Source organism: Bison bison, unplaced genomic scaffold (assembly GCF_000754665.1).
Source record: "Bison bison bison isolate TAMUID 2011002044 unplaced genomic scaffold, Bison_UMD1.0 scf7180017864078, whole genome shotgun sequence".
Classification (NCBI taxonomy): domain Eukaryota; kingdom Metazoa; phylum Chordata; class Mammalia; order Artiodactyla; family Bovidae; genus Bison; species Bison bison.
This window is the reverse complement of record NW_011494650.1, coordinates 88,706-111,438: the sequence shown is the minus strand read 5'-3', so window position 1 is coordinate 111,438 and position 22,733 is coordinate 88,706. Positions and strand designations below refer to the sequence as shown.

The window sequence follows — 22,733 nt, the reverse complement described above, 5'->3', positions numbered from 1 at the left end:
GCTGGTGACCCTTGCTATGTATGGCACAACATTTGATATGACCCTTGCTTGAGATATATTAGGAGTAGACTAGTTACGACTATAACTATCACCCTAGAGAAGCTGGTTCAGAATTGTTTGGACTGTTGGCGAGGATTGGTTCTTTCTTGCCACTTTCAGCAGAGCCCCCCTAGAGAGACTCAGGTGGCAGGAAGACAGATGTAGGCACAGGGGGAGGAGAGCACAGCTTGGCAGGGAGTTTCCCAGTGCCTGTGGCCTGTGACTTGTACTGACCAAGTGTGGTCAGCAAGCCCAGCACTGCAGGTGGTCTCATGGTACCATGAGCTGGAGAGAGACAGGAGGAGAGCAGGCACATAGAAAGCAATGAACACAAGACAGGGGACCCCGGGCTTTAACCCATGACTAGATGGGGACTTTGCACGTGGAACTAAATGGAAGCTAACCCAGCTCCCAACTGCCAATCAGTGGCCCCTCTACATCTGGGCAGTCCTGGCCAGCGCAGCCTCTTGCCTCACTCTTCAGGTGGGTATGAGGATAGGTCATGGACAGTGAAGGTGCCGGAGAGCCAAGTCAGACCTGGTGAGGCACAGGGCCCATAGCTCTCCTCCTGGAGCTGAGTATGGGTACTGGGTGCTGTCCTGGGGATGCCTCCCCACCAGGAGAGGGCCTCCAGCACTCATGTGAAGTTGCCCACAGGGGACGCTGAACACTCTGCACAGAGACAACGGCTCAGCTCACTTACGTGTGTGCAATCACTGCATTTAAAGTATCCACGCCATATGCACAGCAGCCTCGCAACAGACTAACCCTTGGACACAGCAGGCAGCTTGGATGCTGCTGTTTGCCATCCTCCTCCTTCTCCACACTGCAAGTTGGGTGTAAGACACAGGCCAGGTCGCCTTTAGTTAAAGGACCAGGAGAAGCTGCACCTTGTCCAGAGGGATTCAGCTGAGCTGCTTCAGGGACTGGATGGGACTTGGTTTGTTCTCTTGGAAGGGGCTGCATCTTGCTGCAGCGGGGACCACATAGGAAGAGTGGAGAAGCAGCTCCTTATCCCTGTTACCCGTTCTCTTCCCTGTGAATTAGCCAGTGGAAAATCCTCAGGTGGGGGAACCCAGGTCCCTGATTACTGCCTAGGGGAAACTGCCATACAGACTTGTGACTTTACATGAGAGAAGAATATTTGAACTTCAAGTGCTGACCAGCATTACCTAGGCTCCTAGCATTTCCAGCCCAGTCATATGAAGAGGTGTCAGAGCATTCCTTCCATCCTAGGGTCTGAAAAATATTTCCTTTGTATTTTACTCATTCCTTGCTGTCCATTTGTAGGTTTGTAGTTCATTTAGAGACCATAGATACGACTGAAGTAACTTAGCAGCAGCAGCTGTGTGTGTTGTTAGATCAGGGTCTGCTTTTGCTTTTCTCCATTGAGGGAGGCCATTTTCTCAACACTTTCCACTGAACAACCCGCCCTCTTGCCATTTATGGTGGAGCTACTGTTGCCATGTATTAAGTTCCATTTGAGCAATGTCCCACCGTGAGTCTTTGAGTGCTCTTTGAGTGTCTTGAGTGCTCTTTGTTAATTCCCCAGTATTTCAGAGTGTCTTGCTGTCTGTAGAAGAGATTTCATTTTTTGTTACATTTTCTGATTGCTTATTGCCAATGCAGAGAAATGTTCCTTTTTCTAAGTTTTAAGACAAATGCTTTTGCCTTCTTTAATAAAGAAAAAGTATTTAAGGTGATATATTTATATATTTTTGTCTGGAAAATACTCAGTGGATAGTTTATATTTTATACTTTACACTGAGTTCCATAGATGTGAGAATAAAGTGTTTTGCTTTTATTGCTTTATAAATAGTCTGTAATTTTCCAGCTGGTATCACTTTTCATCCAAAGGTTTTGTAGACAGTGTTTCATAAACTCCAACAGTTAGAGTTTTGGGAGTCAACTTCTTATTACATATTTCTAGTCTAATTTTGATAGTTTAAAAGGCATACTTTAAAATATTTGTATTCTTTGTGTTGTCTTCTACAAATCTGCACTTGCCACCTAGCTCTACAAGGATTAAACCATTTGTTGCTGCAGCTGCTGGCTTTCAGCACCCCCTGAAATAAGATCAGGGTGGAGAGCAGAAAAGAGGTGCTCTGTGGTCTGGGAAAAAATGGCAGAAAGGGCTTTCCTGGTGGCTCGGTGATAAAGAATTTGCCTGCCAATGCAGGAAACACAGTTTTGATCCCAGATCCAGGAAGATCCCACATGCCACAGAGCAACTAAGCCTGTGCACCACAGCTATTGACCTTGTGCTCTAGAACCTGGTAACCACAACCATTGAACCCATGTGCCACAACTACTGAAGCCCGAGCGCCCTAGAGCCTGTGCTCCACAGCAAGAGAAGCCACGGCAATAAGAAGCCTGTGCATCGCAACTAGAGAGCAGTCCCTGCTTGCCACAACTAGAGAGAGTCTGCATAGCAACAAAGGCCCAGCACAGACAAAATAAATAAATAAAGTTGGTTAAAAAAAAAGGCAGAACAGTCTTCAGACAATTACATATTTTCAGGAGCCAATTTTTTGAGCCCAATTCTTATATCTCCTCATAGCTAGGAAAGCAGTAAAATCCTTCATGGTGACCGATGCTCCTCATGACTAGCAGAAACCGTCTGCAAAAAAATATGTGCTTGACTACATGTATTCCCTCTTCACCAGAGTCACACATATAATGACCTCCCCCCTAACTCTTTGGAACAGTTTCTCAGAGCTATCTGAAGTGCTGTCTCCCAGGCTGTCTTCAGTTCAGTTCAATCGCTCAGTCGAGTCCGACTCTTTGTGACCCCATGGTCTGCAGCACGCCAGGCCTCCCTGTCCAACACCAACTCCCGGAGTTTACTCAAACTCATGTCCATGGAGTCGGTGATGCCATCCAACCATCTCATCCTCTGTCGTCCCCTTCTCCTCCAAATAAAACTTAACTCATGGACTTCTCTGGTGGTCCGGTGGCTAAGTCTCTGCGGTCCCAATGAAGGGGGCCCAGGTTCGATCCCTGGTCAGGGAACTAGATCCCACATACTGCAACTAAGACCCAGCGCAGCCAAATAAAAATAAAGATAACAAAACAAAACTCACAACTCTCACCTGCGTGTCTTTTGTCAGCAAGGTCTAACTGTATGGTCAATTTATGTAGATGTTCCATGGATAGTCCCACAAAATGTGTATTATCTATGTAACTAATGAGCCTTTTGACACCTAGGCGATCATTTACTGATGGAGGGAATGTTCCTTCTCATGCAGCATGTTTTTATCAACCAAAACCTGTTTTGATTGCAGGTACCTGTGTATCTAAGTCCCTAGTCCTTCCTGCATTTATAATGGCTTGTTGCACCAACCCTGATCCGCGGGTCTCCCAGGGTTCCCAGCACCTCGCGGAGGCGTGGGGAGGGCTGGTCCCGGGTCAGGAGTGGAGCCGCCGAGTCACTTCTCCTCCCTCAGCCTAGAGCAGCCACATTGGGTAGGGCTGGCGGGTCCGCAAGCCGGAAGTTGAGGCGGGACTTCCGGAGCACCTCGAGGCCGAGCCGCCTGGGTATCTCTTCGTTGCGCTCTTCCCCGAGCCGCTCTAGGCGGCGGCTGTTCGCGCTGTGGCGTCTTCGAGTTGCTGATCACTCTACCTATGACTCCGATGCACCGGCGGTGGGTGCTGGCCCCGGGAGGCCTGTCTCGGGTGCGCGTGGGGCCGTGGAATCGTGGGCGGCTTGCAGCCTCGGAGGGCCCCAGACGGGAGGGCGTGTGAGGGACGCCCTGTGGATGCTGCCCGACAGAGCCGAGCAATCCCTGCCCTGGAGCCGGGCGGCGGGACCGCTCGGCGAGGCAGCCGCAGAGCGACCGGCAGGTGTGCTGTGCTGTTCTGTCGCGCGTGGTTGGGGCGGAGGAAGGGCCTCAGGAATTGGTGCGAACGTTAGAGCTGTCCGGAGCCGGGGGAGAAATGAATGGGGTTGCCGCTTGGCGCCCGATTCTGGCACATTCGGTGGTGGATTCGCCCTCCGGGTGGAGAGGGATTTCACGGGACGGGGACGGATTTATTCTCCCTCAGGGGAGTGGGACTGAGCATGGGTCAGGCCCATCCTGTGGCCGTCTGCCGTGGAGTAGTGGCTTGTAATCCTCACAGTTGTGTATTTACTTAGCACCAGGTTGAGCCTTTAGCCAGGAGAATCAGCTTCCAAGCTCACTGGTAGAATCCAACTCCTGAGGTTGCTTTTTCCTTGCTGACTGTCCTTATCTCCTGGAGACCCCACTCCTTGCACACGATCCATGCATCCGAGTCAGCAATGGCTCACGTGATTAGATTGGGTCCACCAGGTAATTCAGGCCTGTAGCCTTAATTTCCTCTGCAAAATCTCTCTTGCTGTATAGTTTAGGTCCCGGGGATTAGGATGTAGACATGGATGGGGAGGAGCATCCTGCTACCTCCTGGACAGGATCCCACAAATACTAAAGTGAGAAGAACAAGATGTAAAATGACATAGGTTGGTGTAACTTATAATAAAAAGACAAAGAAAAAATACTCATGTTTGCTTGTGTAAGCTTAGAGTAACCAGGATGGGCATGCTGGAAACTGGGAATGGGCACTGTGGCAGGCTGGGGGATGTGTCACCTTATGTTCTCATTAACCTTTTGAATTTTGAGCCATGTGACTGTGCCCCTGTTCAGAGGCAGTGATGATAACCTCCAGATTTTAAAATGAACTGAATAAATACTACAAAGGATGGACTCTCCCATGGGGAGAGAGAGTGAAGGTTCCCCCTGCTCTGTTCTGTTGCTGCATGGATGAGTGCCTTGAGTCAGTGTTCTCCCTGCTTATGCACCGTCTCTCCGAGCGGCCACGCCAGGTGAATCTTCCTGAGATGTTTCATTAATTCTGCCTCCCAGTGGAGAAATGCGGCTGGTGCCTCACTTTCCTCAGGTAGTCAAAGCCTTTTCCAGTCTGTGCACCCCCGCCTCCCCCAGGAACTGCCTCTGAGCTGTGTTCACACCTCTGTCCTGTCTCACCCCTGCCTTCTTCTGCCTTTCCAGCCAGGACCTGGTTGAAATGCCCACCTGCCCCAGGCTCTGCCCCTTCTCTGCTACCTGTGCCCAGCGCACCTGCCCATCTCACTGATGCATTTGCTGTTACCTGTCTCCCACTGAAATCCGTGAGGGTGATGGTCACACTGTCCTCAGAATACCTTGACATGTAGTGGGTGTTTTGGAAACACTGAAAGCATGAGTCCAAGAGGAGAAAGTCAGTCCAAGGGTTGGGAGGCAGCGTCTGCCAACATTTGCTGCTTCGTCTTCATTACTGAAGGACAAAGGGGTCAGTGGTACCTGCTTATGGTGTGGTGTGAATCAGGGGCCGAGGGATGTTGCCCCCTCCTAGGTGGGATGCTGGCCAGGGCATGGTGCATATGCTCAGAGACAGGACAGTAGGGAGGGGGAGAAAATCAGTAACTTGTCCACATGGGGTCCCATCCTGTGCCTGATTGGGCATGCCTCCCTACTTGGAGATGCCAGTTAGAGCTGGAGATGAGGCCAGTCTTTAGAGTCTTCATGGGGTAAAGGATGTTGGTACCTCAGGACTGGACAGATTAGCCAGGGAATTTGATGTGGATGCAGAAGTGAATCCTGGGACACCAGCGTGAAGAGGGAGCTAAGGAGGAGTCTGGGAGGGAGCCAGCCACTGGTGCAGTGGGAGGACAGCCCAGGAGGGTGGGTTGGGGACAACCACTGTGGATGCTGCTGGGTGGCAGAACTCAGGCTGGCCAGTAGAGTGACACTGTGATGACTCCATGTGTCGGTGGTGAGGCTCCCCTGGCAGCCCGGCCTCTGAAGCTGCTGCTCCCTGTGAAGGTCAGTTGGTCCACTTTCAGGGCATTGTGTCAGGACCAGGGTGGCTCACAGCAGGTACAGGCGCCATGAGAGCTGCTTCCTCTTACCATGGCAATCTTGGGCCCTTCCGGGTGTGCTCACAGGCACTGTGGGTCACCTTGCTCTGTGGTCAGTATCTCACCTGTGGCCCTGGCTTGTGAGTCTGTGTCTCCTTGGCTGGCTGACCTCCATTTGTTCCAGCATCAGAGAATGTGGTATCAATCATCAGGCCTTCCTGAGGTCTCAGGGTGAGGGGTGGAGGAAGTGACCCCTGCCTGGTGTGCCAGTGAACCGCTGGAGTTACCTCCTCTGCACACTCACCTGTGTCCTTGCTGGTCTCCAGGTCCCAGCCATGCCCAGCCTCAGAGTATGCTCTAAAGAGGCAGCAGTGGAGCTCTCAGTTCCTGGACCATCCCCTTGGACCCCTAGAGCCCAGGCCTTTGTGGAGTGATGCTCCTGCCGAGACCCACCCTGGATCTGCACTTCATGGTTCCCTCTGTTGTGGTGACGCTGAGCCAGGAGCCACCTCCCCTCACCATCAGCAGCCAGGTACTGGGTGTGCATTCCCCACTGATGCCCTTGTTCTGGGGAGACTTGGTCTACATTCCCCTGCACTTACCTCTGGAGGTGTCCTGTCAGCATTTGGGGCAGAATGCCTTGTGGACTTGCAGGGCCAAGGCTGGAGGTCAGAGAGGAAGTTGGCCTGGCACCTGGGTGCCCTGGTGTCCTGAGCAGGACTCTGGTTTCTTCACCTGAAATAGAGGGTGTGACATGATGATCACCAGCTGAGCCCTGCCTAACTTCCTTGCCAGACTGGTGGTAGTCCTGCCCTCAGGTCTAATCCTAGTCCTCCAGGCCTTGGCCCTGTTCCCTCCTGGCTGCATTCACACTGCCCAGCTGCTCCCATCCCTGTTAGATTCCAGACAGTCCTTCGTGAAGACACCTCACCGAGTTGCCTCTTCTGTGGCCCTTTCAGCAGGGATCAGGAATTACTCACTGTTAGCTTTCCTTGCTGGGATCTGATGATGGCTGTTTTACAGGAATACACCTGCATGGGAAGTATTATACTGAGGACATGTGGGCAGAGCATCGTGGGCAGACTCTGTGTGGCCGGAGAAGGCTGGGCTAAGGGCAGAGATGGTCATAGGCGTGTTGGAAGGATGAGATGGGTAGAGGATGAGAGGCATGATGGGGCCAAGAAGTGGCTCTGAGGGAAAAACTTGCTGTCAGATGACCAAGGGTGTGCCAAGCAGAGAATGGCGAGTTAGGTCAAGACCCTTGCTCCAGGTAAAACACAGGTTGATGGTAGCTCATGTTTTAAAAGCCACTGTATAGCAAAATAGTGGAATAGGCAGCTCCAGACACCCATTGCTTCACATAAACTATTAAACAAAAACAAGTAGAAGCTATCAGGACCAACAAAGTCAGAAATCTAGAAAACAGGTTTACAGCAACCAATCAAATGCTAAATCAAGAAAAAGGCAACTTAAAAAGGAAAGCTTCACAGATACTTCCTGGTTCAGCAGCATATTGAAAGTGAGCATCCTGTGTTCCTAGTGTGGGACCTGGTGCCTGCTTCCAGAGGGAGCAGAGCAGAACTTATTCAGAAATCACTTTGTTCTTCCCTGTGTGGGGTTGGAAAAAGAGTTGAATCAAAGTGTTTGTCTCTGTGTTGCCTAACTCAGAATTACTTGGTGGAAAGTGCTGGGCTCAAAACATAGAAACATGAACTGAACTTCCACAGGCACTTGGGACATCACTTAATAGTACAGTCAACTTCCTAAAGCCCAGGAGGGAAGGGCGGAGAAATGAGGACATTCAAAAGCACCCTCATATGTCAGGGAATTTAGAAAGCCATGTATAGAAACCCAAGATAGAAGGTATACTCAGAAAAGACCTATGAAGATTGTAGTGTCACCTCCAGCTGATCTCTGCGATCTGTGGAAGCCAGGAGCCACGCAGAGTAATAATTAGTGCTGAAGTAGTGTCCTAGTAGAGCACAGTAGATATTCTTAAATGTTCAGTTTTTAGCAAAAAAATCATAAAGAATACAAATAAGCAGAAAATACAGCTGGCCCATTCAAGGGAAAAAGATTAATTGACAGAAGTGTCCCTGAAAAAGCACAGATACTTAACAGATTATAAATAAACTGTCTTAAATGTGCTCAAAGATCTGAAAGAAACCATGGACAGGGAACTAAAATCTATGTATGAACGAACTGAAAAAGTCAGTAGAGATAGTTGTAAATATACAATTCACATTTTATTTATTATAAAGAGAAACAGAGTGGAAGTCCTAGAGCTGGGACTTCCTGGTGCTCCAGTGGTTAAGGCTCTGCTTCACACTGCATGGAGCACAGGTTCGATCCCTGGCCGGGGAACTAAGATCTCCGATACCTCGTGGTGCAGTCAAAATAAAGAAGTCCTGGAGGGAGAACTAAAGTAACTGAAGTGAAGAGTTTTCTGGAGGATTTCAATAGCAGGTTTGAGCAGGCTATAGAACTGGTGAACTTAAGTTACCCAGTCTGAGTAGCAGAAAGAAAAAAGTTGAAGAAAAGTGAACAGAGCCTAACAGACTCATGGTGAAAGGTTGTTGCAGAGCTGTGAAAGACGCTGGGATTCTTGTCCTCTGGAGGAGAGGAATTCAATCTGCGGTCAGTGACAAGGCTTGACTGCTCAGAGCTTTTGTGTAATAAAGATTTATTAAAGTATAAAAGAGATAGAGAAGGCTTCTGATATAGACATCAGAAGGGGGCAGAAAAAGTGCTCCCTTGCTAGTTTTTAGCAAGAAGTTATATACCTATTCAGATCAGATCAGATCAGTCGCTCAGTCGTGTCCAACTCTCCGCGACCCCGTGAATCGCAGCATGCCAGGCCTCCCTGTTCATCACCAACTCCTGGAGTTCACTCAGACTCACGTCCATCGAGTCAGTGATGCCATCCAGCCATCTCATCCTCTGTTGTCCCCTTCTCCTCCTGCCCCCAATCCCTCCCAGCATCAGAGTCTTCTCCAATGAGAATTAGCAAGTTGTTAAAAGGAAATGTCTCAAAACTCAGAGTGGCACCAGGCCCCTCACCGACAACATGCGTTTTGAGATAACATTGGCACAAGTGAGTCATCCTGGACCATAAAACAACTGACATGAATCTTGAAGAGAGGCAGATTTCCAAGCAAATACATAGTCTCATTCACATAGTTTAAGAGAACATTTCCGTGAGTAAAACATAGTGGTTTGTTGAGCCATTATCGGTTCTGAGTCTTAGGTGGAATCAACTTGAAGAAAGATAGAGTCTAAGGTAAATACATAGTTCATTAACATAGCTTAATGTTAAGAAAAACATTTCTTAATCTTAAAAACATTTCCATAAGAAAAACTCATTGGTTACCTCAGGTTTGAGAAAAGTTAAGTTCAGGTGTCATCATGGCAACACAGAATTTTAAAAGAAACTTCCTTTTAATTTTGTATAGAGAAGAGAAAAAAATCTGACAATTGTAGTTTGTTTCCTCCTGCTGCTTAAGAGAGAGAGAAACAACGTCTGACACTTGCAGCCTATTTCCTCTGTTGGGGGCCCCTAGCCTTCCTGCCTGTTACCCTCTCAGTGGGATACTATCAAGGAAACCAACACACACATGGGAGTCCAAGAAAGAGGTGAGAAAGAAAGGGGTGGAAAACATGTTAAATTTGATGAAAGATGCAAAAAAGCTTTGAACCTACATGTCTAGAAAGCTCAGCAAGCTCCCAGTAGGACAGAGTCAAAGAGATCCACACCAGGACTCATTATAATCAAACTTTTGGAGGATTGAATCTTGAAATCAACAAGAGAGAAGCAAACCATCTTATATAAGGGATCCTCAATAAGACAAACAGCTAGTTTCTCATCAGCCCTTGGAGGTTGGAAGGCAGTGGGATGACATATTTAAACTGCTTAGAGAATGAAACTGCCAACTAAGAATTCTACATCTGGCAAAATTATCTTTCAGAGTAAAGACTAAGTTAAGGTATTCTTGGATAAACAAAAGCTCAGGGTGTTTATTACTAACAGACATGCCCTGTGAGAAGTGTCAGAGGAAGTGTTACAGGCTAAGAGGAAAGGGTATTAGGCAGGAGCTCAAAGCTATACAGAGAACCAAAGATCTCTGATAGAATTAACCACATAGGTTAGGATAAAAGCTAGTATTGTTGTATTGGTTTATAACCTCACTTTTTATTTCCTATATGATTTAAAAGACATGTGTGAAATGATCATAAACCTATACTACTTAATATATAACATGTAAGGATACATTTGTGACTGCAACAACATAAAGGTAGCAACATATCTGTATAGGAGTGGAGTTTCTGTATGATGCTGTGGCTACTTTGGTTAACAGTTCAAACTTGGTGGCTTTATTCTGAGGATTCAACATACAGCATGGTGACTGTAGTTAATAATGTATAATGTACTTGTCAACTGCCAGGAGAGTTGATCTTGAAAGTTCTCACCACACACACACACACACACAGTGGATACTGTGCAAGGTGATGGATATGTCAGTTAACCTTATGGTGGTCATCATTTGCATATATATGTGTATCAATTCATCCCATTGTGCACTTTAAACTTAATATGATGGACTTTCCTGGTGGTCCAGAAGTTAAGAATCCACCTGCCAATTCAGGGTCACAGATTCAATCCCTGCTCCAGGAGGATCCCACATTCCACAGTGCAGCTAAGCCTGTGTACCACAGCTACTGTGCCAGTGCTCCAGAACCCGTGAGCTGTAACTACTGAGGCCCATGTGCCCCTAGAGCCCATACTTTGCAACAAGAGAAGCCACCGCAATGAGAAGCCTGTGCACTGCAGCTAAAGAGTAGTGCACCCCCTACCCCTGCAACTAAAGAAAGATGATGCAAAGCAGTGAAGACCCAGCACAGCCCCAAACAAGTAAATTTCTTTATTAAATAAAAAGATACATGATGTTCTACAGCAATTTATTTCGATAAAGATGGGGCAGGGGACCAAAAAAGCTGAAGGGAGAGGGCCAAATTAGATTGTTTTAGGATGTTAGAATATTAATTATAATCGCCATGGTACAACTAAGAAAGTATCTTTAAAATATACACAAAAGAAATAAAGAAGAATATCAAATGGTATGCTACAAAAAATAAACTGAACACAAAGGAAGATAGTAATAGATCAAATGAGGAACACAAAGGTCAAAGACATTGAAAAGATTTAAGAAGCAAAGTGGTAGAAGTGAGTCCTTCTTTGTCAGTAATTAAATGTTAATGGTTTAAACTCGTCAACAGGCAGATATGTCAACAGGCAAATACAGAATGGATTTAAAAAAGTATGACCCAACTATATACTGTCTACAGGAGGCTTAGTTCAGGAGGCTTCCAAAGGAAAAACTAAGCTTAAAGTGAAAGGTGAAAAAGATATGTTCCATGCAAATAGTAACAAAAGAGACCTGGGGTTGCTAAACTAATATTGGACAAAGTAAACTATGTCAAACAACTGTACAAGAGAAAAGAAGGATATAATATATTGATAAATGAGTTAATTAATCAGGAAGATTGTTGTTCAGTCATTTAGTCATGTCTGACTTTTGCGACCCCATGTACTGCAGCCCGCCAGGCTTCCCTGTCCTTTACTGTCTCCCAGAGTTTGCTCAAACTCCTGTCTACTGAGTTGATGCCTTCCAACCATCTAATCTGTCGTCCCCTTCTCCTCATGCCCTCAGTCTTTCCCAGCATCAGGGTCTTTTCCAATGAGTCGACTCTTCACATCAGGTGACCAAAGTATTGGAGCTTCAGCTTTCGCATCAGTCCTTCCAATGAATATGCAGGGTTGATTTCCTTTAGGATTGACTGGTTTGTTCTCCTTGCTGTCCAGGGGACTCTCAAGAGTCTTCTCCAGCACCACAGTTTGATATATATTGATAAACAAGTCAATTAATCAAAAAGAGTAGTGATAAACATAAACACTGAAAAGAACCCAAAACATATGAAGCAGGCATAGATTTGAGGGAAGAAAGAGATGCTTCTACAGTAGCAGTTGGAGACTTTAATACCTCACTTCCAAAAGTCAAGAAAAACATCTAAACAGAAGTTTAGTAATGAAACAGGGAATTTGAGCAATACTATAATTAATAGACCTAAGAGACATAGATATACCCTCTGTCCAAGGGAGCAGATACAGTCTTCTTAAGTGCATATGAAACATTCTTCAATGTAGACCATATATTAGACTACAAAACCAGTCTCAATCAATGTGGAAATAATATAAAGTATCATCTCCAAGCAATAACTGCAGGAAAACTGGAAAATGCACAAATTTGTTGAAGTAAAACCACACACTCTTAACCAGTTGGTCGAAGAAGAAACCACAAGGGAAGTTAGAACATACGTACAGACAAATGAAAACAAAGCCACAAACTCCCAGAACTCACAGGATGCAGGGAAGCCCAGAGCAGAAATTTACAGCAGTCAATGCCTGTATTGGGAGGAGGATAGATAGGCCTTACAGCAGTACCTAACTTGACATCCTAGGGGTCTGTGAGAAGAGTAAACGAAACCCAGAGCTGATGGAAGGAAATAATGAACATCGGAGCAGAAATAGAGACTGGAATAGCAATAAGAGAATCAATGTATTTAAAAGTTTTTTTGAAATGATCAACAAATGACAAAAGCAACACACTGAAAATCAAGTGAAAATGGGATGGGGACATTATTACCGACTATACAAAAGTAAAAAAGAGTAAAAAGCAGTTGCACACCAACAAATTAGATAACCTACATGAAAGAGCTAAATTCCTAAAAAGACAAATCACCAAGAGTGACTCAAGAATAGGTAGAAAGTAAGAACAGACATAACAATTAAAGATTGAATCTGTAACTTTTAAAACTAACAAACCAGGGCCAAATGGCATCACAAGACATTTAAAGAAGGATGTATGCTGTTTTGTCAAGCTTGCAAACTATACAAAAGGAAGGATAATCAAAGACACCACAGGAAAAGAAAATTATGCATTGAGACATTTTGTGGCTGTATATATAAAACCCTCAACAAAATGCTAGCAAACTGAATCCAGCAGCATTAATAAAAGTGTTATATCCCATGACCAAGTGGGATGTAACCCAGGAACACAAGAGTGGTGCAACATAAGAACCAATCAGTGTCATTTACCACATTAATCAAATGAAGGGGAAAAGCTATAATCATCTCAATTGATGCAAAAAAAAAAATAGTGTTTGACAAAACCAAATTCATTTTCATAATGAAAACACTGAGAACTCCATTCAAGGCAACCTCCTCAACACGATAAAGGGCATTCATGAAAAACCCACGGCTAACAGCTAACATCATGTACATTAGTGAAATCTTAAAAGGTTTTCCCCATAAATCAGGAAAATATGCCTGCTTTCAACTCTGCTCTTCAGTACTGTATTGGAAGTTCTAACCAGAGCAATCAGGCCAGTAAAAAAAAGGCATTCAAATTGGGAAGGAAGAAATAAAACTACCTCTGTTTGTATAAGGCACAATCCTGTATATATAATAGGAAATCCCAAAGAATCCATTAAAAACCTGCTAGAGCTAATATTAAATGAATTCAGTAGAATTGCAGAGTACAGGTCAGTACACATAATCAGTTGTGTTTCTATACACCAACAATGGTGGGAATGTAGAATGGTATAGCCATGGTGGAGTACAGTTTGGCAGTTCCTCAAAGTTTAAACCTAGCATTACCATGCGTGCATGCTCAGTCACTTCAGTTATGTCTGACTCTTTGCAACCCTATGGAGTGTAGCCCACCAGGCTCCTCTGTCTGTGGGATTATCCAGGCAGGAATACTGGAGTGGGTTGCCATCCCCTCCTGTAGGGGATCTTCCCCACCCAAAGATTGAACACATGTCGCCTGCATTGGCAGGCGGGGATTCTTTCCCACTAGCACCACCTGGGAAGCCCTGGCATTACCGTGTGATGCAGTAATTCCACTGTGGATACATACCCGCAGAATTCAAGGCAAATACCCGTCAAGTACACGTATGTCATATTCATAGCACTGTTCACAGTACTCAAGAGGTGTAAGCAACCCAGATGCCCCTCAGTGGACGGATGCAGAAACCAGATGTGTTGTGTCTGTACCGTGGAATATTATTCAGCCATAAGGGAGTGAAGCACTGGTACCTGCCGCAGTGACTGAACCTGCAGAAACATTAGGTTGAGAGGAAGAGTCCAGACATCAAAAGTTGTGTATCATGATTTCATTCACATGCAAGGTCAGGAATGAGGTAAATCCATGGAGACAAAATGCAGGTGGTGGTCACCAGGCGCTGGGGGCCAGGAGATATGGACTAATGCACTGGGGCTTTGAGGTGATGGAAATGAAATGTCTTGGAACAAGATACAGATTCTGATTGCACAACATTGTAAATGTACTAAATGCCACTGAAGTGTTCATTTAAAACAGTTATTTTGTTTGTTAACTTCACCTCAATACACATAACAGAGCCCCTGTGGGGATGGAGAGGGGTGGAGCCCCCAGCCGAGGCTGTGGTGCCGCTGGGGGCTTATGTGGCGGGGCAGGTGCTGCTGAGTCTCTGCTGGGCCCCTCGACAGCCACAGCCACATGAGGACTTGTGAGCATGGCTCCAATGGGGCATTTTTCACAAACCTGGAAGCAGCTAATCATACAGACCTCCATTGTTTCCTCTTGGGAAGTCTAACAGGTTTGCTGTGTGCTGGCTTGGCCAGTCGGTGCCACACTTGTGGGGGCAGTGTGGCAAACAAGTGCATTTGTTTACACATCTTTTCCTTCACCATTAAACCCAGTGTTTTTAATGAAAAATTTTCTTAAAGCATATTTTTGACTTTATATTTCCTTTCAAAAAAAAAAGAACTTTCATTATTGTTTCCAGTAATTCTTATGTTGCAGAGAATTGTATCCAGTCTACCAAATAAAAAATGCCATTACCCTCACCCATAGGACTCACTCTTGTTTCCCGTCTCAGTAAAATCCTTCCAGGCCAATAGTCTCTCTGGCCCGCAAAGCAGTTCCCATTTCCACTCCCTCAGGAGCCACACCAATGATCTTGTCTCAGTTGGGTCAGCGAGCCATGCCCCACAGGCCAGATCCAGCTCACCATTTGTTTATGACCTGCAAGCAAAGAACAGTTCAGTTTTTTAAGGATTGTAACAGAGCAGACCTTATGACAGAGACTGCAGCCACAGAGCCCAGAATGGGTCCTCTGTGACCTTTCATGGAAAAGCTATGTCCCTTCTTGTGCAACCAAGAGAGGGCGGGGCTCCCTGGGCCACCCTGTCCAGACCCTTGTTTCCTGCAGTGACCACCCTGTTTGTCCCTGAAGCCCTCACTGTGCCCCTATCACACATGGGAGCCCCACGGGAGCCCCGCGGGAGCCCCACAGCTGGGGCCCTGGGAGAAGATGGTGGCCCACTTGCAGGTGTGACGACAGGCCTGCCTGACGGTCAGCGGGAGGGTGAAGCAGGTTGCCTCACTGTGTGCAGCCACACGGTCAAGCTCCACGGAGGGGGTCTTGGCACAGACTCTGTGCAGGGCCTTCCAGCTGGGCCATGAGTCAGGTGACCAGAATGCAAACTGTTACCACCAGACACGTGTGCAGGGCAGTCAGGCTGAGCAGACGACACAGGTGGGTCTGCGTTGAGGAGAATAGAAGCCTTCAGGTGACGTGGGGAGACAAAATGCTGTTGGGGGAGATTCTAGAAATTCCAGTAGGTGAATGGAAATCATTCCTGAACTGACGGGCAGGTCAGAGGGCAACAGGCCCAAGGAGGCTGAGAGTACTGTGGGGTGCTCTTCACCCACCCACTCAGCACCCCTGCGTGGCTCCAGCCTTGGGATACGGAGCCCTGTTGGGAGCAATGGTCAGAGAAGTCATCTTCTGTGATGTATTTCAGCTGAGATGGGCTAAAGGGAAGGAGAGAGCATGAAGACCATTGGGGAGGGGGCGCCATGTGACTTTCTGTTTGTCATTTCAGGCTGGGACACCAGGACTAAGGGCCAGGAGTTTGTTCAGAAGGAAGAAGTTTCTGAGGACTTGGAATCACAGGTAGAAATATCAGACAGCTCTGGCAGTGATGCTCCCCAGACACCTGAGCTTGGAGGACTCCATGGTGGTGTAGAAGAAAGAGACTGGGGGCTCCCTGAGGATGAGAGGCAGATGCACCGCCCTCACCAGGAGGGAGCCTTCACTCTAGCACAGATGCTTCTCAGGAGCCCCTCAGGAGAGAGAGAGGTGGACTGTGATGACATCAAGAGCAGCTGCAGCCGGAGCCCAAGCCCAGTGGAGTGTCAAGGGCCTCCTGCAGAGGGGAGGCCCCATCCACTTGGCACACGGAGCCTGCCCTGCAGCCTGGACCTGCCCAGCTGCACAGGACTTCACGTGGCCGAAAGCCCATTCATATGCAGCGAGTGTGGGAAAACCTTCGAAGGAGACCCCGGTCTTACTCAGCATCAGACAGGGCACACTGGACACAAGTCCTTCATCTGTAACGAGTGTGGAAGGCTCTTGAGCACACACACAGGCTTCCTCCAGCACCAGCTTACCCACCATGGGGAGAAGCTGCATATGTGTTCTGAGTGTGGGAAGGCCTTCTGCCAGAGCTCCAGCCTTAAAAAGCACCAGAAGTCCCATGGGAGCGAGAAGCCCTACGAATGCAGTGAGTGCGGGAAGACCTTCAGGCGCAGCTCCAACCTCATCCAGCACCAGAGAATCCACTCTGGTGAGAAGCCGTACGTGTGTCATGCCTGTGGGAAGGCCTTCAGGCGCAGTTCCAACCTCGTCAAGCACCAGAGGGTCCACACAGGGGAGAAGCCCTTCGAGTGTACTGAGTGTGGGAGGGCCTTCAGCCAGAGCTCACACATGAGGAAGCACCAGAGGGTCCATACTGGGGAGAGGCCTTACTCATGTAGCGAGTGTGGCAAGCCCTTCAGCCGGGTGTCCAACCTCATCAAACACCACAGGGTCCACACGGGGGAGAAGCCCTACAAGTGCAGTGAGTGTGGGAAGGCCTTCAGCCAGAGCTCGAGCCTCATCCAGCACCGGAGGATCCACACCGGGGAGAAGCCTCATGTGTGTGCTGTGTGTGGCAAGGCCTTCAGCTACAGCTCGGTGCTCCGAAAGCACCAGATCATCCACACGGGGGAGAAGCCGTATGAGTGCGGCGTCTGCGGGAAGGCCTTCAGCCACAGCTCTGCACTCGTGCAGCACCAGGGTGTGCACACGGGAGACAAGCCCTACGAGTGCCGCGAGTGTGGAAAGACCTTTGGCCGCAGCTCCAACCTCATCCTGCACCAGCGGGTCCACACGGGGGAGAAGCCCTATGAATGCACTGAGTGCGGGAAAACCTTCAGCCAGAGCTCAACTCTCATTCAGCATCAGAGGATCCACAATGGGTTGAAACCCCACGAGTGTAACCAGTGTGGCAAAGCCTTCAACCGGAGCTCCAACCTCATCCACCACCAGAAGGTCCACACTGGAGAGAAGCCCTACACCTGCGTCGAGTGTGGGAAGGGCTTCAGCCAGAGCTCGCACCTCATCCAGCACCAGATCATCCACACGGGCGAGAGGCCCTATCAGTGCAGTGAGTGTGGGAAGTCCTTCAGCCAGCGCTCCGTTCTCATCCAGCACCAGCGGATCCACACTGGGGTGAAGCCCTACGACTGCACGGCTTGTGGAAAAGCCTTCAGCCAGCGGTCAAAGTTGACCAAGCACCAGTTGATCCACACCAGGGAGTGAACCCCTCGCAGCTTCACCCTGACCCCCTGGCTGTGCCTCATTCTCCCTCCCCAGACTTGACGTGCTCTCGCTTACTCTGTCTACCCCATGTTCACCGCCCATGAGGCCACCGTCCACAGAGGCCACCGTCCACAGACTGGGGACCGTCCTGTGGTCCTGCTCCTTCTCCCAAGTCCCGTGCCATCACCCTTGTCTCCTGTGAGCTCATTTCTCTTTGTTGTTTGTTTTTCCAGTTTGTTATGAGACAGCTGTACTTGTTAGAAGGGAAAGGATTATAGAGGCTGTGCACTCATCCATAGAGTTTATTACTGTTAAGGAACATAACCAAGAAAGTAAATGACATTTGCTTTGAGACAACCACAGACCTCCGTGTGCTCACTAGTCAAGGGACTGAGTCCTTTGTCAGTGGTTGTGGCTGGTATCTTTTCATAATGTCAGGTTGAGAGTTTTCAGGTCTGGTTGCTGTCAACCTCCCCACCCCCCCAATCCTACCTGGTAATGGGACTTGACCCTCCCTGCTTCCCGCTCTCCGTGGTGTCCATCTGCAGTCTGTGGTTATGTGTTCTTGCTCTGCGGTGGCTCAGGCCCTGTGGCCCCACTCAGGCTGCAGCACAATTGTACATGAGGCAGTTCCTGAGCTCTGGTCCTGGGCCTCACCCCCAGGGGCTGCTCTACATGCTCCTCCCTTCCTCTCCACATGCTCCTGGATCCATCATCAGACATTTACAGGGCGCCTAGGTGCCCCTAAGAGGTGGGCATTGGCTCCTGACTCCCTGCATTGGGGAACTTAGCCCAGAAGCCACACTTCTGCCACCAGGGAGGGCCTGACCTGGGAATGTCCTGGAAGGATGGGGGACCCTTCCTGCACTGTTACAGGAGGAAAGGAGGCAGTGGCTTGTAGTCATGAAGGGAAGGGAAGGTATGGCTTCTGAGTTCTCAAGGAAGTAGAGGCAAGGCCAGCAGTTGCAAATGTGGAGGGAGAGGTGGTTTGAGGCTGAAGAGAAGAGAGGGTGGAGGGGTGACTCGGATGCGCAGGCAAGTCCATGGGCTTGCGTGGCATGGGCTGCCTAGCGTCTCCTCCAAGGCCCCATGAAGCAGCTGTCCCTGCTGCCCTGCAGAGGCCCTGTCATAGCCTCCCCTACACTTTGGGCGCCATCCCACCCCCTCTCCCCTGGCAACACCTAATGGGATACAGTTTCCAGACTTGGCCTCAGCCTGACAAGACTGCTCCTATTCTTACTGTAAGGCCGCTCCTCTGGCTTCACGCTCCTCCTCTGCCAGTCTGGCTTTGATTTATGATTCCTTTTTTCAGTAAGTATCTGTGTCCGCCTCTACTCCACTCTGTCGCTGATCGGCCGGCTTGCTGCTGGCCTGTGTTGCTCAGCCCTGCTGTACATGGTGCGCTGTCACATCCTCTGCTACGGAGTCGGAGACCCCTCCAACAAGAGGCTAAAATTGATGCAATACCAAATTTGTGCAAGACTCCTCCACGGAAGGGGCTTCAGCCACCTCCTGTTAGGCCTCCTGGAGTCTCTGGACCACTCATGATGGCACTCAGTTGTCCAAGGGCTTCTGATGCAAGAAACTGCCCTCTTTCCCCCATACAATATGCCACTAGAGCCGCAATTACTGAAACTGGACCTCCTGAGCCCATGACCCTCTGTACCCAGCTGCTCATTACGCTCTGGGTGACAGAAGCAGTACCCAACAAGCTTAGGGGCTGCCGAGCTGCCTTGGTGCAGGATGGAGCTGAACCTTGGCCTTTGGCCTGCTCCACCTGCATGAGGAATAGCCTCACCTATTCTCAGACCCTTTCCAGATGTCAGGCTGCTGGACCGTCCACCTGGGGAGCTCCAGGGTGGGATGAACTCGGGGGAACAGCAGTGGGAGTTCCAAGACTATAGGCAGAGAAGTGCCAACCGTCATGGAAGATGGAGCTCAGAGGGGAGCTGCTCCTCATTTTTAACCAGGACGACCCTGATACAGGGCCAGACTGGAGGGTCAGCATGACTGGCCAAACACCAGGCAGTTGTCTTAGCACCCAGTGACTTGACTCACAGCCTCGTCTGTACATTTTTACAAATTGTGCTGTCACCTAAGAGTTGCACCTTTTGGCGTAAAAAGCTCCAGGAATCTCTCGCCTCACAGATGCCCCAAAATACCAGTCAAGGTCTCTAGATGGCTCTCCCTATACTTAGGCACAACACGAGGCCTCCCCTGCATGCCCTCATCCCCTCCGGAGTCACAAGTTTTACTGAGAGTGGCCAAGGCACCCTTGTCAGTTTCACCTGCTACAGGCTGCAGAGTCCACACAGCTCATTTAAAAAGCTCTGAATTAGCTGAGTGAAACATGGTGTGTCTCTCATCAAACATCAGGGTGAGTGGTGACTAGCAGGCTGGCACCTTGAGGCCTCGTCCTCGTTTCGTGCCCACATCTGGAAAAGCAGAAAAGCCAGCTGGGTGCTCTGCCCTCTGATGCCAGCAGGAGACTGAAAGCATCCAGGCCCTCACCTGTGCCCAGGGACCATCCCTCCAGCCTCTCCTGCTGACCGCAGTAGAGGCCCAGGCTGCCGACCCTTCTTGCTCTCAAGCCACCTCGGACCTGTTCCAGAGGCCTTCTCTACCCTCCTCAGAGACCTCCTTTATGTCAATAATAAAGCTTTTCATACCTTCAAAAAACTAGAAGCCCTGCTTGGCCTCCACACCTTCTTCCACTCTGGTCTTTGGTTTATGGACGTCAAGTTCCTCTGTACTGTGACTTCTCCCTCAACTCCTTGTTCTAACAAAAGCCTGGCTGCCATGACTGCACAAGATTCCCAGAGCCCTCACCCCTTCTCACGTACCTCGAGAATTAGAGATCAGGAGGACAATCTCCTGGCTCCTGATTTCCACATCCATACGCTTCTGCCTTCAGCCAATAATGCCAGCTCCGTGAGAACAACAGAAAAGCAGCCCTAACAGCTCAAAGCTGCCCTGCCTTAGAGCTCCCTGGGTGAAAAATGCCAGTTGGGGCCCCTAGGCCCAGGCTCCAGGTGGCTCTCTGGTAACAACTGTGTCATGATTTCCATGTGCTGGCAGAGTTCTGGGAGACTCCTCCATGGATCCCACAGCCCAGGCCTCACAGATGATGAATGTAGGGGAAAAACTGTCCCTTGACACCCATGGCCTCTCCATGCAAGGAGAAGCAGGGAGACTGGAGTGGTGTGTGAGACCAGAGCCAGGGGCCAGGACCATCCTGAAGTTTCCGTGGCTTTGGAGGCAACTCAGGTCTGAGTGGAGAACAGGGCCTTGATGGCTGAGGACAGTGCAGGCCACGCCAGAGCACCCAACCACGTAGGATGAGGTTGGTTCTTTCCCCTGGGGCTTGGCAGACACTGGCCCCTGGGCTTCCCTGGAAGTAACACAAAGGCATGGGGGGAGGTGGAGGTGGCCTGACTGCAGGTACTCTGTGAGGATTATTCTGTATGCAGGCTCTTCTGTGCTCATGGGCCAGACTGTGAATCTTCCAGACATCAGAACATTGACTGGGGAGACCACTGCCAACTGGAAATGTGATAGAAAGATGGCCTCAGATTCAGGGGAAAGGACCAATCTCATCCTATGTGGTAGTGGGGTAACACGATAGCCTTTTGGAAAAAAGACAAAACTAGACTTACTCTTTGCATCTCTTAGCAGAATAAAGTCCAAATGGAACGGAGATTTAAATGTACAGAAACAAAACCAAATGAGTACTGGGTGAAAACATGGGTGGATTCCTCCAGAACTGGGAAGTTAGGGGAATTTTACTGTAGCTTGAAATCAAGCAACAATAAGGGAAAACAAATGATAAATTACACAGAAATAAAGTTTGCAGGACCAACACCTTTATATTCAAAATAAAAAGACAAATGGTGAACTGGAGGAAGTGTTTACAACTTATGTTATACATAACACATATAAAATTAATGTGCATAAGGTTATTTAAAATTAGGGGTTTCAACAAATGGTGTTGTAATTATTGTATAACCATATGCCAACAAAGTGAATCTCAATCCTTGCCCCACACCATCTAAAGAATTTAACTCAAAATGTATCATCAACCAAAATGTACAGCAGAAACTTCTAAAAGAAAACATAAGAGAAAACCTACTGACCTTCACTTTGGTCAAGATTTATTAAATAAATAATCTTTGGTGAAGATTTATTAAATAGAACACAAAGAGCAGGAATTTTTGAGGAAGGAATTCAATGAGTAGGAACTCATCAAGATTTAGAACATTTGTTCCTCAAGATTAAAGGAAAACGCAAAGCATAAACTGGGAGAAGATATTTGCAAAATATATATATCCAAAAAAGGACTTGTACTCCATGCTATAAAGAAGTCCTGGTGACTTCTCTGGTGGTTCAGTGGCTACAACTCCATGTTCCCAATGCAGGGGACCATGGTTTGACCCCTAGGTGGGGAACTAAGATACTGCAAACTGCAACTAAGCCTGTGAGTCAAAGCTACTGAGCTCACACACTAGAGAAGCCCGCACTGCAACGAAGACACGGTGCAGCCAAAAATAAAATAATAATAAAATAATTTATTAAAAGTGAATTTGGAGTCTACTCTTTATACCATCTCTCTGGTATCATATCGATTGCTTATATAACTTGTCAGTTGCATCAAAAAAGACTGTAAGTGCTTGCAATTTTTAATCCTAGTGTTAAGAACAAAGTTTTTAAAAATCTGCAATGTATGTCACAAAGGGTTAACATAATTAGTTCAGTTCAGTTCAGTCATTCAGTCATGTCTGACTCTTTGCAACTCCATGGACTGCAGCACACTTGTCCATCACCAACTCCCAGGGCTTGCTCAAACTCATGTCCATTGAGTTGGTGATGCCATCCAAACATCTCATCCTCTGTTGTCCCCTTCTTTTGCCTTCTATCTTTCTCAGCATCAGGGCCTTTTCCAATGAGTCAGTTCTTCGCATCACGTGGCCAAAGTATTGGAGTTTCAGCTTCAACATCAGTCCTTCCAATGAATATTCAGGACTGATTTCCTTTAGGACGGGCTGGTTTGTTCTTCCAGTCCAAGGGACTCTCAAGA

The 22,733-nt window shown here is 48.1% G+C and overlaps 1 protein-coding gene across 1 annotated transcript; it reads left to right on the top strand.

Annotated features, from left to right (window-relative positions):
- The first annotated feature begins 3,557 nt into the window (after window positions 1-3,557).
- ZNF16 (zinc finger protein 16) lies at window positions 3,558-22,238 on the top strand. The gene is given in 4 exon segments (XM_010837553.1): window positions 3,558-3,714; window positions 6,238-6,342; window positions 6,344-6,443; window positions 15,900-22,238. Coding segments are annotated over 4 exon segments (2,016 nt in total). The 5' UTR covers window positions 3,558-3,663; the 3' UTR covers window positions 17,660-22,238.
- Window positions 22,239-22,733: the final 495 nt, after the last annotated feature.